General features: G+C 48.7%; 1 protein-coding gene across 1 annotated transcript in view; it reads right to left on the bottom strand.

Annotated features, from left to right (window-relative positions):
- ARSG (arylsulfatase G) overlaps positions 1–17,645 on the bottom strand; it is a 94,557-nt gene that overhangs the window by 59,806 nt on the left and 17,106 nt on the right. Inside the window, exons 2-3 of the mRNA XM_049779483.1 lie at positions 13,410–14,027; positions 4,431–4,618 (exon numbers count right to left, since the gene is read on the bottom strand). Coding sequence (XP_049635440.1) covers positions 4,431–4,618; positions 13,410–13,627 — 406 coding nt within the window. The 5' untranslated portion in view covers positions 13,628–14,027. The remainder of the gene's footprint in view (positions 1–4,430; positions 4,619–13,409; positions 14,028–17,645) is intronic.

Here is a 17,645-nt window from a genome sequence, read left to right as displayed (position 1 = left end):
TAGCTCATTAGAGCTGTGTCTCGTAATATCTTAAGCTTTTGTGCCTGTTTCTTGGTCAGATTTTGTAACCCCAGGATTGAATCCTTGACATCCAACAGGGTCCCCGGAGTTTCACCAGGAGTGACCCCTGAGCTCAGAATTGGAATAAGTCCTGAGCACCAGTGGATGTGGCCAAAACAAAACAAAAAACCCAAACAATAACAAAAGTGCTCCCCGGACACTCCCTCCTGCCTCTGTGCACCAAAAGCCTGTGAGAACTCTCTTACCTGTTCCTTTCATTCCAAAAGAAAAGACCACCTGGAAATCACCCACCAGGCATGGGGTAGGCAGGTGAGGCCATGAAAAGAATATGGTCTTAGGGCCCAGAGAAATAGCACAGCGGCGTTTGCCTTGCAAGCAGCCGATCCAGGACCTAAGATGGTTGGTTCGAATCCCGGTGTCCCATATGGTCCCCCGTGCCTGCCAGGAGCTATTTCTGAGCAGACAGCCAGGAGTAACCCCTGAGCGCTGCCGGGTGTGGCTCAATAACCAAAAAAAAAAAAAAAATATGGTCTTATGATCTAAACATGAATCCACACAAAGGAGAGAAAGAAATGCGTCATCAGAGAAGCAGGACGAAGGAGACAGTTTTATGTGGTCTCAATAATATAGCATCCAAGACTCTTGCCTGTTCATTCATTCTTTTTTACAGTGCTAGGGGATCAGCCCCAGGGTCACATCTGTGCAAACACAGTCTCTATCAGAGTCAAACTGTCTTTTACTTTTTTTATTTAGGTTTTGGACTACCCCTGGCGATGCTAAGGGGTTATTTCTGGCTCTGTTCTCAGGAGGTCATTCCTGGCAGTGTTCAAAGGACCATGTGGGAGGCTAGGGATCGAACCTGGGTCAGCTACATGCAATGCAAATGCCCTACCCACTGTGCTATTGCTCCAGCCCTCAAACTATCTTTCTTTTTTTTTTAGCTTTTTTTTTTTTTTTACTTTTGGGCCACACTCAGCAGTGCTCAGGGGTTACTCCTGGCTCTGTGCTCAGAAATCTCTCCTGGCAGGCTCAGAGGGCCATATGGGATGCCAGGAATCGAACCTGGGTCCATCCCAGGTCGGCTGCATGCAGGACAAATGCCCTATCACTGCACTATCTCTCCAGCCCCCCCTCAAACTATCTTTTAAAGAAAATTGTCTAGGCTGGAGAGAATATAGGGTGAGCACATTGTCTTAGAGACATCCAACCCTGGTTCGATCTGTCTGGGGTCACTTGAGCCTTCCAAGAGTGAGCTTCGAGTGCCAGTCAAAAGAGGAAACCCTGACCATCACCAGGCGTGGCCCCAAACCCCAAAACCAAAACAAAGTAGGGACAAATGCCTGGAACCAAAATTGGATTACCAGTGCCTCTAGGAGAAATGAAAATAAAATGTGTTACTCCTTTTTATAGCTGCCTTTCTTGTTATATAAACATGTCCCAATTCAGTGAAATTACACTCCTCGCCCCTTCCCCCAATATATAAGAAATCTGCAACATTTGACTATCTGGAAATATTAAGAAATCAGAAAAAGGAAGTGGACAGTCATGGAAGCCATGATGGGAAGGAAGCCATGATGAGCAGACACTATGGTAGAGTCGAGTCATAGAGGTGATCTGTTTTCCCAAAATTCATCCTCTCAACAAGTGAGTAGGCTTAATCATTCTCTCCTAGACATACCCAAGATATATGGAGGGAGTCCGGAAGCACAGCAAGATGAAAAAGCATAGCAGATGAAAAAGAACTTGAAAAGAGCAAAGCAGCACCAAAGTAATAGCACAACAGTAGGGTGTTAGCCTTGCACACTGCTAACCTGGAAAGACCTAGGTTCGATTTCCAGCATCCCACATGCTGGCTCAGCATCCCTGAGTCTGCCAGGAGCAATTTCTGAGCAAAGAACCAAGAGTAACCCTTGAGTGTCGACCAGTGTGGCCCCAAAACCAAAAAGAAAAGAAAAAGAGCAAGGCAGGCAAGTGGGACAGGTGGGAAGCAAATTCCACTCAAGGATCCAGCCTCCTTATAGCAGGGGAAAGTGTTTGACAGAGAGGTAGCCACCCCCCGCCCAAGTCCCCATCATGCCTTTCCTGCCCTGGGCATCAGTGGCAGCAGGGAAGGCAGCCAGAAAAGATTCTGTCTCTGCTGCAGCTTCCCTAAGCCATGCTGTTAGCGTAATTACTCCACTGGGTATGAGGGAGGAGGGAGGGAAAGGAAGAAAGCAAACAAGACGTTCTGTTCACACCTCCTAACCAGGGCTCTTCAGAACACAGAACTTTCCAATGAGGAACAATCTTGTGCGTGATTCGAACATAGAGTGAGGGTTTGGGTTGGGGAATGAGCCTAGAGAGCAATGCTTTCACCCCATCACTGATTATCAACAGTTAATACCCTGTCTAAGATGGACTGAAGAAGATGATAGTCCTTGCATAGCAGACTGTGCTTATTATTTTCTTGTTGATTAATATCAGAGTTTGTGGTTTGGTTTGGTTTGAAAAAGAGGCTTATATCGCCATTGTTCTTCCTCCCACTGACTGGTTTTGCTCTCTTGGGAAACAAAGGAAATCCCTGCTTGCTTAAGTTTGACCTTTTAGTTTGTTTTTGTTTTTTTGGGGGGGCCACACCCGGTGCTGCTCAGGGTTTACTCGGGACACTGGGCTCAGGGATCACTCATGGTGTTGCTCAGGGCTTACTCCTGGCTCTGGGCTCAAAAATGACTCCTGGTGGGACTCTGGAGATTATGTGCAGTCCAGGGAATTGTAGTCAGCTGCATGCAAAACAGGTAAGTGCCCTGCCCGTGTACTATCTCTCAGGCCCCAGTGTTTTAGCTTTTCATTTGGGGGCCACACTTGGCAGTATTCAAAGCTACTCCTGGCTATGAACTCAGGAATCATTTCTAGCCGTGGTTAGGGGACATTATGGGATGCCAGGATTGAACCTGGACTGGCTGCATGCAAGGTACCTACCTTACCTACTATACTTACTGCTCTGGCTCCTGGTCCCAATGTTTTGACCTTTTGTCGAGGTAGATGTTACCTCCACAAGTGACCAGGACTACTAGGGTACAGGAAACACCCCTACAGAGAAAAATCACTACTCTTCCAGCTGCCTGTTCTAGGGAACAGGGGTCCTACTAGATTCAGCTCTTGAAAGCACACAGAGCTAGGACACACACACACAAACACACATACACACACATACACACACACACACACACACACACACACACACACACACAGTCATGAAGCAGGGCTACTCCGCTTGGAGATGTGCAGAGCTGGCTTCAACTGTTATATCTGGGCTGCATTGAACAAGCCTCTGGGCACCAGAATCATTCCCCAAAGCCAGCCAGCACAGAGCTGGTGCCCCATGGACATGAAAGAGGGGGCTACTTTAGATGCCTCTCTGTACCCAGGCCCCCAGTTATACTACTAAGATAGCTCAGTCCAGGAGAGGGGGGGAGGGAGCACAGTAGATAAGGAGCTTGCCTTGCACATAGCAAACCTAGGTTTGATCCTTAGAACTAGATATGCTTCCCTGAGCACCATCAGAGTAACCCCTGAGCACAAAGGGCATGGAGAGAGAGAGGTGAGAGAGAGAGAGAGAGAGTGAAAGAGAGAGAGAGAGAGTGAAAGAGAGAGAGAGAGAGTGAAAGAGAGAGAGAGAGAGAGAGAGAGAGAGAGAGAGAGAGAGAGAGAGAGAGAGAGAGAGAGAGAGAGCTTTGTCAGCCACTATAATCCTGTACCCACTTTTTCAGCAATAGTGCCCAGGTAAACCAGCCTTGCAACTGAATCCAAGTGCATGTCTGCTGGGGTGGAGCAAGCATCTGAGAAAAGAATATACACTCTCTTTCTCTATTTACCCTCAAACCAGACTTTAGCAGATGGGGCTGTACAGCCAGTCCGTGTCACTTAAAAAAAAAACCACCAAGCCACCATCCCAAGCATAACAGAGCAGAAAGGCAGATGAGGTGCTAAGAGGCTGAGCCTAGAAGGAGGCAAACTTGCTGTGTCATCCTTTACAACAGAGGAACTGGCTCCAGAGACGGCTAAGCCTCTTACCAATGCCTGAGAAGCTGAAAGCAGCAAGAAAGGCAGAAGTGGCAGCTCCTTGGGACTATGCAGATGCAAAGTAACCAACATGGTGGAAAATGGGGGATAGGGGAGGGGAAGTGAGGGACAAGATAGGGAAAGTGGGGGCAAGGTAGTAAAATGGAGGACAGGCTATGGAAAAGGGGAAACAGTCATGAGAGGACAAGAAAATGGAGGACAAGAGATATGGGGGTTCAAACAAGAAGGTGGGGTCCAAGCTGGAAAGAGACAGGGACCCAGACTAGGGAAGTGAGGGTCCAGGATGGGGCATATGGGTGCAGGGGGGAGGGAGAACATGGGTCCAGATGGGGGGACCTGGGTGTTACCTATCATGCCCGTGATGTAACCAGCCTGCTGAAGCACGTCAGCCAGCGTGGTCTCGTTGAGTGGGAGGCCACCCACCGAGGTGGGTGCGAAGTTGTGTGTGACGCCATTGCGTAGGCCCAGCCGGCCCGTGAGCAAGGAGGCTCGGGATGGGGAGCAGGTGGAGGCAGCCGAGTGGAAATCCACAAACCTGCCAGAAAAGAAGAAGGATCAGGGGACCCCACCACCACCACAAGAAGCCAGCCCCAAGTTCAAAGACCACTCAGATTCAAGATTCCAGTACTTAAAATAAAAAAATAATCACTCCATCTCGAGACAGAAAGAAATGTGAAGGTCAGAGGGCATCATCACAAACCCACGGCTCTGTGTGGACCCCAGAAGATTCAGAGTGGGAGCCCCTCAGACACATAAGAGAGCTTCTGGGGATGGGGTGCCAGGTCTCCAATAGCCAACAGGGCTCCTGGGTGCCAACATCACCCACTTCCCCAGAGATGAGTGAGACATGTCATAAGTGGGAACTGAGCGTCCAGGAGGTTGAATCCCCTGTCCTGTCCTGTGTGCCCCTTTGTTCTGGCCACATTACCCAGACAAATCACCCAGAATTTTCCTTCCTAGAACAAGCTTATTCTTGCCTGAACCCTTCTTTTTTTTAATTAATTATTTTTGGTTCTGGGGCCACACCCAGTGTCGCTCGAGGTTACTCCTGGCTCTGAACTTAGAAATCATTCCCGGCAGGCTTGGGGGACCATATAGAATCTGGTAATCAAACCCACGTCCATCCCGAATCGACAGTGTGTCAGGCAAATGACCTACCGCTGTGCTATCTTTCTGGCCCTGCCTTGGCCCTTCTTATGTGTCTCTGCCCAGAATACTCTGTGATGGACGCCCCTTATCAGCTGGGGCTCAGCTCTCAGTTTCCCTCCTCAGAATCCAAGCATACCCCACACTTCTCTCTCCTCTGTGGATCTCAGTCCTCACCCTCTTTGCCTTCTCCTTGTCTATGGCATGTCTATGTGTCTGATGCCCAGTATCCCCCATCTAAAACAGGGCTCCGCAAAGAAATAAATGAAGAAAGTGCAGGGCTAGGGTAAGAGTGAAAGAACTCTTATGAACTAGGTCCCCCAGACTCATTGTGGGTGATGCTAAGCCCTTCAATCAACTCCCTAAGAGGAATCCCAGGGTCTCTCCATTCTCCAGTGGATTCCCAGGAAAGAGTGCAGGAAGCGGAGGCCCAGCTGGACCCACCCTTGAAGAGCGAAGCAGTATCTGGCCTGAGTGAGTGATAGTAATGGATGTGAAGGGAACTCAACTGGATGGCAGAGAAAGTCTGTCAGTTGGTTCAGCGTAGAAGATTCTGGTCCACTTTGCCTTAAATATGGCCGGTGTGGGGCCAAAAGTGATAGCACAGTGGTAGGGCGTTTGCCTTGCACACAGCAAGGACGAACTCAGGACGAACCCCAGTTCAAATCCTGACATCCCATATGGTCCCTCGAGGCTGCCAGGAGCAATTTCTGAGCACAAAGCCAGGAGTAACCCTTGAACGCTGCTGGGTATGATCCCAAAACAAACAAAAAAACATGGCCAGTGAGTCTGGAAAGCTCAAAGGTGATGATGATTGCCTTCTCTTCTACAGAACTAAAGCGTGAATATTGTCTCCAAACTCCCTACATGTAAGGCTCACTCCAAGTAGAGGTAAGATTAATTACTATTAAACACATGGAAGTACTTAGGTGAGGTGGGACCCTGCCAGGATAGGAAGCAGGGTCCCTAAAGGGAGAAAAGAAATGTCAGAGCTTTGTCTTTCTCAGGAGAGGGTCCAAAGGATCACCTGGCCAGAAGCGGACCAGCCCTTAAACTTGACCACCACAGCACTGGGAGTTTTAAGGTCTGTTGTCTGTTATGAAAATCTGATCTATTGGATTCTGTAACCAGTCTGCAACCCAGCCCATAAATCCATGCCGTACCCAAAAACACACAGTCTGACTGCTCTCCAGCCTGTCAGCTTTGATTTGATTTAAATTTGATTAATTTGATGCAAATCTCATGCATGCAAAACTTTTTTCTTTTCCTTCCTTCCTTCCTTCCTTCCTTCTTCCTTCCTTCCTTCCTTCCTTCCTTCCTTCCTTCTTCCTTCCTTTCTTTATTCCTTCCCTCCCTCCTTCCCTCCCTCCCTCCCTCCTTCCTTCCTTCCTTCCTTCCTTCCTTCCTTCCTTCCTTCCTTCCTTCCTTCCTTCCTTCCTTCCTTCCTTCCTTCCTTCCTTTCTTCCTTTCCCTCTCTTTTTTTGGGCCATACCCAGAGATGCTCAGGGGTTACTTCTGACTCTGTGCTCAGAAATCACTCCTGGCAGGCTCGGGGGACAATATGGGATGCCGGGAATTGAATCCAGGTTTGTCCCGGGTTAGCAGCATGCAGGGCAAAAGCCCTACCGCTGTGGTATCATTCTGGCCACAATGTAAAGCTTTTCTTTACCAAGAAGTCACATCCCTGATGCTGGCAGCTGATTTCTATCTTTGAGGGAGAAAGAAGAGTAACATTCAGTCATGCTCAGAACTACTCTTGGCTCTGTGCTCAGGAATGACCTGGCAGTGTTGGAGATCAAAACTAAGTTTGTTGGGACTGAAACTATAGCACAATGGGTAGGGCATTTGTCTTGCACATTGCTGGGCTGGGTTTGATCCCCAATATCCCATATAATACCCTGAGCCTGCCAGGAGTATTTCTGAGCACAGAGCCAGGAGTAACCCCTGAGCGTCACCGGGTGTGGCCCAAAAAGCAAAAACCAAATAAATAAATAAGTAAAAGATTCACCTGACCAAAGTCTCTCCTTGGCCATGCTAAACTCATCATTTCTGCTACAGCCAGATGTGGTTTTACACTGCTTCCCAAGCTGTTGCTTCACTGCCTATGACTGTGGGGTTTAACGTTGCAGTTCTGGGGATGAGGGGCATTCCAGCAGTATGTGATAAATGAACAAAGGAAACTTAAAGAAGTGCCAGCTTGTTATCTTGGAGAGGAAAAAAAAAAACAGTGAACACGTGAGCCCCATTTTCACTTAATTACTTAAGCGGATGCTTAGAGGTTCGATTTCTTCTACTGGGCATACAAGTCCAGAGCTTAATACCCAGAAACAATCTCATTTCCTCTCCTTCCAAGTTTTTTGTTTTGTTTTGTTTTGGGGTCACACCCTGCAGTGCTCTGGAGTTACTCCTGGCTCTGCCCTCAGAAATCGCTCCTGGCAGGCTTGGGAGGGGGGCATATGGGATGCTGGGATTTGATCTGGGGTCCATCCTGTGTTGGCTGCATGCAAGGCAAATGCCTTACCACTGTGCTATGGCTCCGTCCTCCTTCCAAGTTTTTGGCCAGCCCTGACTGTACACCCAATCCCCTTGCCCCCCCACCCAGCCCCAAATCCCCACCCACACAACTAAGAACAAATGTCCCATGCAAATGAACTGACCTCCAGGCCACCTTTTTCCCCTCTCCTAGCCTAGGTAACCCTTTGGAAGAGGCTAATTAAGAAGTAATCAAATGTTCCTGCTCTTTGAAAAACTGCTTTTGTTTTTCTTTTCCCCCAAATCTAGCCGGGCAGGCTCAGACTGGTTGGCCAACAGGGGTCCTAATTAAAGGCGGAGAGAAGGGTTATTGCAGAGCTAAGCTGGGCACACAGACATGACAGCCGCCAGTTACCAGGAAAATCAACGCAAATTAAGATGCAGCCAGACAGAGACCAAAGCAAGCTGCCCTTGCATAAATCACGGGTGTTCGAACCAGTTAGCCCTGGAGACACATAACATTGTGGAATTAAGTGGATCTGGCCTCCCCTTCGTTTATAAGGAATTTTAAGTAGAGGGTGAAGTCTATTGTGGCCGGTCTTGAAATTGTTATGTGACTGGAATAACATAATGCTCTTTGTTCCATTCATAAATTTTTTTGGGGGGAGGAGGGAAAGGGGCAGTGAAGGGAGGCGATCTTAGCTGTATTTGGCAGCATTAGGGCCTGGGAAGAGCACCCAGGGGGGTACCCTGCCCTGGAGGAACCAGCCTCAGGCCCTCCATTCATAAATTCAAGGCTTGGAGGTGGAACTGGCCTTTTCCAGTTGGTCGTGGCCCTGTGTGTGCTAGAGAAACCTGAGCTGCCCGTGTTCCTCAAAGGCTGCAGGGGGTGGCAGTGTGTGTGTGTGTGTGTGTGTGTGTGTGTGTGTGTGTGTGTGTGTGTGTGTGTGTGTGTGTGTGTGTGTGTGTGGTAGGCCCAACCCAAACATGCAGTGTGCCCATAAGGCAGCCAGCTCACTGCATATGTCAATCCCGGGACCCCCAGTATTCTCTGCTGGGGTTTTGCAGAAAAAGGGTCCTGGGACTAGAGGGATAGTACAACAAGGAGGGGCACTTGCCTTGAAAGCAATGAACTTGGATTCAATCTCCAGGATCCCAGAGGTCCCCCCCCAGCACTGCTAGGAGTGATTCTGTTTTAGGGGGCCACACCCAGTGGTGCTCAGGGATTACTCTTGGCTCTGTGCTCAGGAATTACTTCTGGCAGTGCTCAGGGGACTCTTTGGGATGCCAGGAATCAAACCCAGGTTGCCACATGTAAAGCAAATGCTCTTGCCACTGCGCTATTGCTTTAGCTCCTAGAAGTGAGTCTTAACTGCAAAGCCAAGAATAAGCCCAGAGAATTGCTGGATGTTGCCAAAAAAAAAGAAAAAATAAATCAGGAGCCGGAGCAATAACACAGCCAGTAGGGCATTTGCCTTGCATGTGGCCGACCCGGGTTTGATCTTGGCATCCCACATGGTCATCTGAGTCTACCAGGAGTGATTTCTGAGTGCAGAGCAAGGATTAATCCCTGAGTGCCACCAGGTATGGCCCCCAAACCAAAAATAAATAAAATAAAAAAATCTCTTGTTTCTTGAGAATTCTAGAGATCTCCCCCTTTCCTATGCACATTTTTGGGGACATGACCCCACTTCTCTTGATTTTGGGGGGTGGAGAAGGAACCTGGCAGTACTCAGGGCTTACTCCTGACTCTATGCCCAGCAATCACTCCTGGTGGGTGGGTTCTGGGACCATATGGGATGCCAGGGATCAAACCCAGGACTGCCACATGCAAGGCAAGCACCCAACCTGCTATATTATATATAGCTCTGGATCCCCCAATCTTAGTCCTCAGGGTTCCCTACAAACATAAGGAACAAGTCCAAACAGGTGGATATGCACTAGATTCTTCCCAGATGCTGGCTGGATGCAGGCTGCAGACTTGCCAGAGGACAAGATGCTCCAGACAGTCCAGTCTCCTCTCCATGGAGGTGGCGCAGGCCCAGCAGTGGGGCCGAGCTCAGACAGATTCAAGAGTCTCTGAAGTCTTTCTGAGTCATACTCCATCCTCGCCATCCCAAAAGTCTGCACTGCTGTCTTCCCCTACCTGGGTCTCGTTCCTTCTCCTACAGGAGAAGATCTCCTAACCATCTTCTGCAGGCCCCACTCTGTCATCTGCACTGCTGGCTGTGGCCCTGGCAGCCCCCAAAGACAACCCACCACTAGTTCCAGGCCTCAAGCTAAGCCTGGACAGGTCCTCTGTAAGTAAAAAATCAGTAAAGTTTGGGGCCGGAGAGATAGCACAGCAGTAAGGCATTTGCCTTGTATTCGGCTGGCTGACCTGGGACGAACCTGGGTTCGATTCCCAGCATCTCATATGATCCCCCGAGTCTATCAGGAGCTATTTCTGAGCACAGAGCCAGGAGTAACCCCTGAGAGCCACCAGGTGTGGCCCAAAACAAAACAAAATTAAAAAGCCAGTAAAGGGGCCGGAAAAGTAGTATGAAGGTAGTGTGTTTGCCTTGCATTGCAGAAGGATGGTGGTTCGAATCCCGGCATTCCATATATATAATAAGTAGGGCCCAGCACTATAGCACAGTGGTGAGGGCATTTGCCTTGCACATGGTTTACCCAGGTTCAATTCCTAGCATTTCATATGGTCCCCTGAGTCTGCCAGGAGTAATTTATGAGTGCAGAGCCAAGAGTGGTAATCCTTAAGCAGCACCAGGAGTGGCCCAAGAACCAATAAACTAATAATAAATAAGTACATTAAAAAAGTAGGGGCCAGTGAGGTGGCGCTAGAGGTAAGGTATCTGCCTTTTAAGCGCTAGCCAAGGAAGGACCGTGGTTCGATCTCCCGGTGTCCCATATGGTCCCTCCAAGCCAGGTGCGATTTCTGAGCACTTAGCCAGGAGTAACCCCTGAGCATCAAACGGGTGTGGCCCAAAACCAAAAAAAAAAAAAAAAAAAAGTAAAAGGGGCCAGAGAGATAGCATGAAGGTATGGCATTTGCCTTGCGTGCAGAAGGACAGTGGTTCAAATTTTGGCATCCCATATGGTCCCCGAGCCTGCCAGGACCAATTTCTGAGCGTAGATCCAGGAGTAACCCCTGAGCACTGCTGGCTATGACCCAAAACCAAAAAAATAAAATAAAAGGCCTCCGTGGGCTGGAGAGACAATAAAGGGGTCAATGGGACTGAGGGTAAGGCATTGCCTTGCATACAGTTGATCCAGGCTCCATCCTCGGCCTCCCCTATGGTGCCCTGAGCCCACCAAAAGTGATCCCTGAGCCCGGCCAGGTGTGGCCCCAAATCCAAAAAGAAACAAGTATTTCTGGAAGCAATGCACTTTGTGCAGCCTTCATCAGGCCCTTAGACCTCCATAGCACAGTTGCTTCTACACCAAGCCACCCTTGTAGTGTGAGGGACAGGCAGACAGGAGGATAAGGAACAACCTACCCCAAAAGGCTGCACTCAAGGTAGGATGAAGAGAGAAGATGAAAGGCAGGCAGGGAGCAGGGCAGGAGAGAATTAACAGCACAGTCCAGAAAGTGGGCAGGAGGCAGGTGAGGTCCATGACAAGGAGCAGAGCTGGGGTGGGGGGTGGGCTGAGATGGGGGGAAACAGGAAGTGCAAAGCCACAAGACAGATGCAGGCTCTGTCGTGCTCAGCCAGCAACACAATCCTTACATCAGCCTTGGCACCCACGGGCCTCCAAACCACAGGATTCAGGTTGCCCCCTTCCACCTGGACAATACAGAGCTTCTTTGTCAGCCGCCGGAAGGAAATGGAAGGCGCAGGTTCTAATCTGCTTTTCTACAGCCCCCTGGGCAAAGCTGGTGAAGCCAGGAATGGGCACCTTTCTCTCCTTCCCCTCCCCCCCACACTGCACCCAGTGTGCTAATAGAAAATTCTAGAAAGAAGGTATCTGGGCTGGACTATGGGCTCAGACCCTCACCAGCTACCCCTCTCTGTCTCTGGGCAAGGTCCTTGACTGAGATTTCTTTATCCAGGAAGGAAGAAAAACAGATTGTAGTGACATACGTTGGTAAGGGTGACTGCCAGGACTGACAATCTGACAAGCCAGCCTGGGGAGCAGAGCCAGGTCTGTGGCACCTGCTGTGTTTGGTACAAGAGTGATCTACACGCGCATGGCCGCACACAGCTGCTCGACACCTCAATATTTTATAGTAGTGTCAGCTCAGTAGGATCACAGGAAATCTGATGGGAAAGTTCCACAGAAATCTCCCAAGCTCAGTGAACCTCAACATCAACGCAGAATGCTCAGCTGGCACCAACCACAGTCCAGGAAATCTTTAGAACTGACGTTTGTTGACACCATTGAGATAACAATCATTTCAAAGTGACCCGTTTTGATCATTCTATTTGCCTTTGTGTTGTAATAAGAAATAGGAAGTACATTTGATCATGCCTGCTAAGATGGTGGGTGGGAGATTGTGGATACTGGGGAAAGGAAGGGCACAATGGGATTGGTGAGATTGGTGTTGGAACATTTTATACCTGAAAAATGGCTGTATTATGAACAATTTGGTAAATCATGGTATTATAGTAAAAACAAAAAATGGGGAGACTAACAGGGCTATCCCCTCCTCCTTCTATGAGTTGGTTGTCACTTGGACAAATCTCAGTCATTTAAAACTTCATATGAACCCTATCAATGGCTTTGATTTTTTTGGGAAGGTATTTTGGGCCATACCCAGTGGCACTCAGGGGTTACTCCTGGCTCTGCACTCAAGAATCGCTCCTGGTACGCTCAGAGGACCATACAGGATGCTGGAAATAGAACCTGGGTTGGCTTTAGGTTGACCACATGCAAGGTAAAAGTCCTACCCACTATGCTATTGCTCCAGCCCAATGGCTTTGGTTTCTAAGAGCCAAAAGCACTTCAGGGTGGTTCTTTTTTCCAAATACCTTCACCATGGACACCCCAATCCCCGGCAAATTTCCATCCTCACTCCCATCCCCAGGGTTTCTGAAGCTAGTAGCTGCAGACTAGATTTTGGAGGGCACCCTTCTTCCCCTAGCCCTGTCTCCCCCAGCCCACAGACCCATAGGCATTAGATACTATTTGTTTGTTTTAGGGCCTGGTGCAGGAATCACTCCTCACAGGATTGGGGTGCCAGAGATCAAAACGAGGTCACTGGGCCTGGAGCTATACAGCACAACAAGGAGGGCATTTGCCTTTCACATGGACAACCCAGGTTCAGTCCCCGGCATCCTATATAATCCTCCGAGCCTGCCAGGAGTAAATCCTGAGTGAAGAGCCAGGAGTAACCCCTGAGTGTCGCTGGGTGTGACCCCAAAACAAACAAACAATGGGGTCAACCACATGCAAGTCCAGTGTCCCACCACAATCCTAACTCTCCAGCCCCCAGACAAAAATTTTTCTGGCAGTGCTTTTGGTCTTCTCTCCTGCCATAGGGAGCCAGAATGACAGGTTGGGACCGCATGGGGTTCAGGAGATGGGAAGTGACTTTGGGAAGCTGTGCCAGGTTCCTCTATCATAAGTAGCCCTACTGTGTGAATAAGTGAATTCACAGATCTACCTGGGGTTCCCCTGGGTTCTCTCGACCTTCCCCAGATCCATCCACCCACTAGGAAAATTAAGGGGAAGAACCCGAGGGGTGCCACTGGTTGCCTTGGACTCACCTCATCCCTTCTGCAGCCATGCGATCCAGGTGCTCTGTGACCTTCGTCTCTGCCCAGTTGGCTCCCAGGTCCCCCCAACCTAAGTCATCAGCCAAAATGATCACAAAATTTGGGGCTGGTCCTCGTATGTGTCCAGGGAAGCCAAAGTCGACCAGAGGATAAAGGCACCCCAAGAAAGTCACTCCCGCCAACACAATCTTGAGAGAAAGCCAGACCATGGCTGGAAGGGGTGGGTCCGGCTTTCTGCAGTGAGTCTGTCACAGCTGGACTTTGGCCAGCTGTCCCTCTCTGAAGCTGGGGGTTACTAGGTGGTATTAGTGGGGACCGAGGTGAAGGTGGCAGCTACAGGGAGGGCGGGAGGCTCCAAAAATGAATCAACCATCTAGAATCCCAATGCCACTGTGTCAGGAAAGTGGCAGTCCTGGATCTCTTTCCTCACTCCCTCTGTGGAACTATAGGCTGTGGGTAGTACCCACAGAGTCAAGAGTGGTACGAGGAAGGGCGACTTTGTGTCCAGGTCAGAGACTGGCACCCGAGTCTCACAGTTGCACAGCATTTGGCATCGCCATTTGCCCCAGCTGTTCCACACAGCTCTCTGGGCCCAGATGGTGGAGTTTCCTGGAATAGAAACAGATGTAGAGACGGAGTTAAAAGTGTCAGGGCGGGCCCGGAGAGATAGCACAGTGGTGTTTGCCTTGCAAGCAGCCGATCCAGGACCAAAGGTGGTTGGTTCGAATCCTGGTGTCCCACATGGTCCCCTGTGCCTGCCAGGAGCTATTTCTGAGCAGTCAGCCAGGAGTAACCCCTGAGCACCGCCGGGTGTGGCCCAAAAACCAAAAAAAAAAAAAAAAAAAGTGTCAGGGCAGGGGCTGGAGTGCTAGCACAGAAGGGAGGGTGTTTGCCTTGCACGTGGCTGACCTGGGTTGCATCTTGACATCCCATATTGTCCCCCCAGGCCTTCCAGGAGTGATTCTGAGCATTGAGTCAGTAGCAACCCCTGAGCACCACTGGGTGAGGCCCCAACACAATAAACAAACAAGCAAACCAAAAATTCACTTGCCAAGGCAGTGGAGTTTTTCTTTTGAGGGGCTAGAGAAATGTTGGCACCTGCAGGCTTCACCATGGTGGTTCCAGCACTCAGCTGCCATGGGGAGAATAATAGCCTGGTAGAAGCTCTATACTGGGTTTTAGGCCACCGTCTGATGCCCTCACTCACTGCCAGGATGAGGGTGCTCAGATCTTACACTCTGGATGGGGTAAGAATTTGTACCCACTGTGCAGCCTCCCAGCCCCCATTCCTTGAAGATGTACAAATGAGAAACATCCCGTCACTGCCCATCTATACTTAAGGCCAGTTGGGAAGAGAGGGAGAGACTTTAATAGCCAAACATGATTCATGAGAACTATTGATGCCATCAACTAACATTTCCTTACAGAAGTCTTGATAGCAGAATACCTCACGGATTGGGAAGGAGGGAGGGGGGCATTGGTGGTGGGAATGTTGCCCTGGTGAAGGGAGGGGTGTGCTGTTTATGACAAAAACCCAACTAAAATCATGCTTGTAATCATGGTGCTTAAATAAAGATTTAATATGTATATATAAAAGAGTAATACCTAATTAAAAAAGCCATCACCTATATCAAATACCAATTTAATAAGTTCATTTATCATGAATTTTAGAACCTTTCATGAAAGTTTATTTTATGCAAGTATATACCTTCTATCTGCCAATAAATCATTTCTTTAAAATAAAGTGATTTTGGTTTTTGTTTTTCTTTTTTTTTTTTTTTTTTGGTTTTTGGGCCACACCCGGTAACGCTCAGGGGTTACTCCTGGCTATGCGCTCAGAAGTTGCTCCTGGCTTGGGGGACCATATGGGACACCGGGGGATCGAACCGTGGTCCGTCCAAGGCTACCACAGGCAAGGCAGGCGCACCTTACCTTTAGCGCCACCGCCCGGCCCGGTTTTTGTTTTTCTTTTAAAAAACTGAAAGGTCTGAGAGAGTAGTAGATGACCTGCCTCTAAAGGCCATTCCTAGTGAAACCCCAGTCACCAATATAATAATTACATTATTATTATTATTATTATTATAAACACAGAAACAACAAACCAGATTGATTATGAAGGTGTTTTCAACAGCAGGTTGCAAATGGAAATTATAGAAGAAAACTATACCATTCCTAATGCATTTAAAATTCAGGATTTGGGGGGCAGGGCGGTGGTGCTAGAGGTAAGGTGCCTGCCTTGCCAGCGCTAGCCTAGGACGGACCATGGTTCATTCCCCCGGCATCCCATATGGTCCCCAAGCCAGGAGCAACTTCTGAGCACATAGCCAGGAGTAATCCCTGAGTGTCACCGGGTGTGGCCCCAAAACAAACAAACAAAAAAAATGGGCGGTGTTTGTCTTGCAAGCAGCCGATCCAGAACCAAAGGTGGTTGGTTAGAATCCCGGTGTCCCATATGGTCCCCCGTGCATGCCAGGAGCTATTTCTGAGCAGACAGCCAGGAGTAACCTCTGAGCACCACCAGGTGTGACCCAAAAACCAAAAAAAAAAAAAAAAATTCAGGATTTAGGCACAGGAGATGGCTGAAAGGGTTAGAACACATGCTGGGCATGCTGGAGGCCTGGGCTCAAACCCCAGCAACATATGGTCCCCTGAAGCACCACTAAGAACAGTCCCTGAGGACTGTCAGGTATGTTTGACCAAACACACACACACACACACACACACACACACACACACACACCATAAGATAACACCCAGCTATTGATCCAAAACAAAGATGTTTCCCCAATTTTCTCTTTCATTTTCCTCTAGTCCTTTGATATGTATAAAAACAAATGAATAGGTACATAGGTACTTCTCTCTCTCTCTCTCTCTCTCTCTCTCTCTCTCTCTCTCTCTCTCTCTCTCTCTCTCTCTCTCTCGTTCGCTCTTGCTCTCTCTCTCCCTTTCCCTTCCGGGTGAGTTGAGACTAGCTTAATAAAGAAAGGTTAGTTTTGGCTTGGTGAATGGAGAGACCACGAGGGAGAAACCACGGACTCCATGACTCTCTCCTGACTGACTTGGTTTATTAATTATTTGCAGCTACCCTACCTGCATCAAACTCATCCGCCTGGGGTTAGAAATACAGCAAGTGTGGTGATTTCACAACGTGGTAATTTATTTTACAACACACCACATGAATTCACAATCAGAGAGCAAATTGAACCATGCGTACTTTGCATGCAGAAAGATCAGATCAATCCCTGACATCACAGGGGCCTCCGAGAATAGAGATGGGTGTGGCCCCCAAACAAAATCAAATCTGAATTTATAAGATTCTAATCAGTAGTAAGACTCAAAATTAGGGCATCCAGAAATCCTGAGGTGGCCTTGCTCAGAAGCTAGACCATGGAGTCTACCCAAATGGTCTTCCAGATGAAGCCACCATGGTCTCACTCAATGATACACTCCACCTATGAGTAGAGGTGAGCTGGCTTCATGGGACAGCATAGACAGATTCTGAGGTGATTTAGGCTCAGTGGAGAACAGTTACTAAATGGTTTAACTCATGGGTGGAATATAAATGATTAAAGGAGATGCCCTGACAAGAATCACAAAGCTAACTGCTGAGACTTGGGGAAGCCTCTGGTTTTCAAAGGGAAACTAGGGGGGATTATGGGGAATGAACAAAGATGTCTTTTTGGTGAAGCCTGGAAATTTGATGAGAATGGTGATGATTACAAGCATCGAGAGGTATGAATTAATCCAAGTCCAAAAATTCTATTAAGTTGTCTCTAACTTTTGTTTTTGTTTTGTTTTGTTTTTGTTTTATGGCCACACCCAGTGGTTATCTGTCTCTGTGCTCAGAAATCGCCCCTGGCAGGCTCAGGGGACCATATAGGATGCTGGGGATCGAACCCGGATTTGTCCCAGGTCAGTAGCATGCAGAGCAAAAACCCTACCGCTGTGCTAACACTTCAGCCCCAGTTGTCCAACTTAAGAAACCAAATTCAGGGGCCGGGCGGTGGCGCTAGAGGTAAGGTGCCTGCCTTGCCTGCGCTAGCCTAGGGCGGACCGTGGTTCTATCCCCCGGCGTCCCATATGGTCCCCCAAGCCAAGAGCGACTTCTGAGCGCATAGCCAGGAGTAACCCCTGAGCGTTACTGGGTGTGGCCCAAAAACCAAAAAAACAAAAACAAAAAACAAAAAAAAAACAAATTCAGTTGTCTCCAACTAAAGAAACAAAATT

This window comes from Suncus etruscus, chromosome 1, assembly GCF_024139225.1.
Source record: "Suncus etruscus isolate mSunEtr1 chromosome 1, mSunEtr1.pri.cur, whole genome shotgun sequence".
In the NCBI taxonomy this organism is placed as follows: Eukaryota; Metazoa; Chordata; class Mammalia; order Eulipotyphla; family Soricidae; genus Suncus; species Suncus etruscus.
Note: the sequence above shows the minus strand (reverse complement) of the source record. Positions and strands in the feature narration are given on the sequence as shown.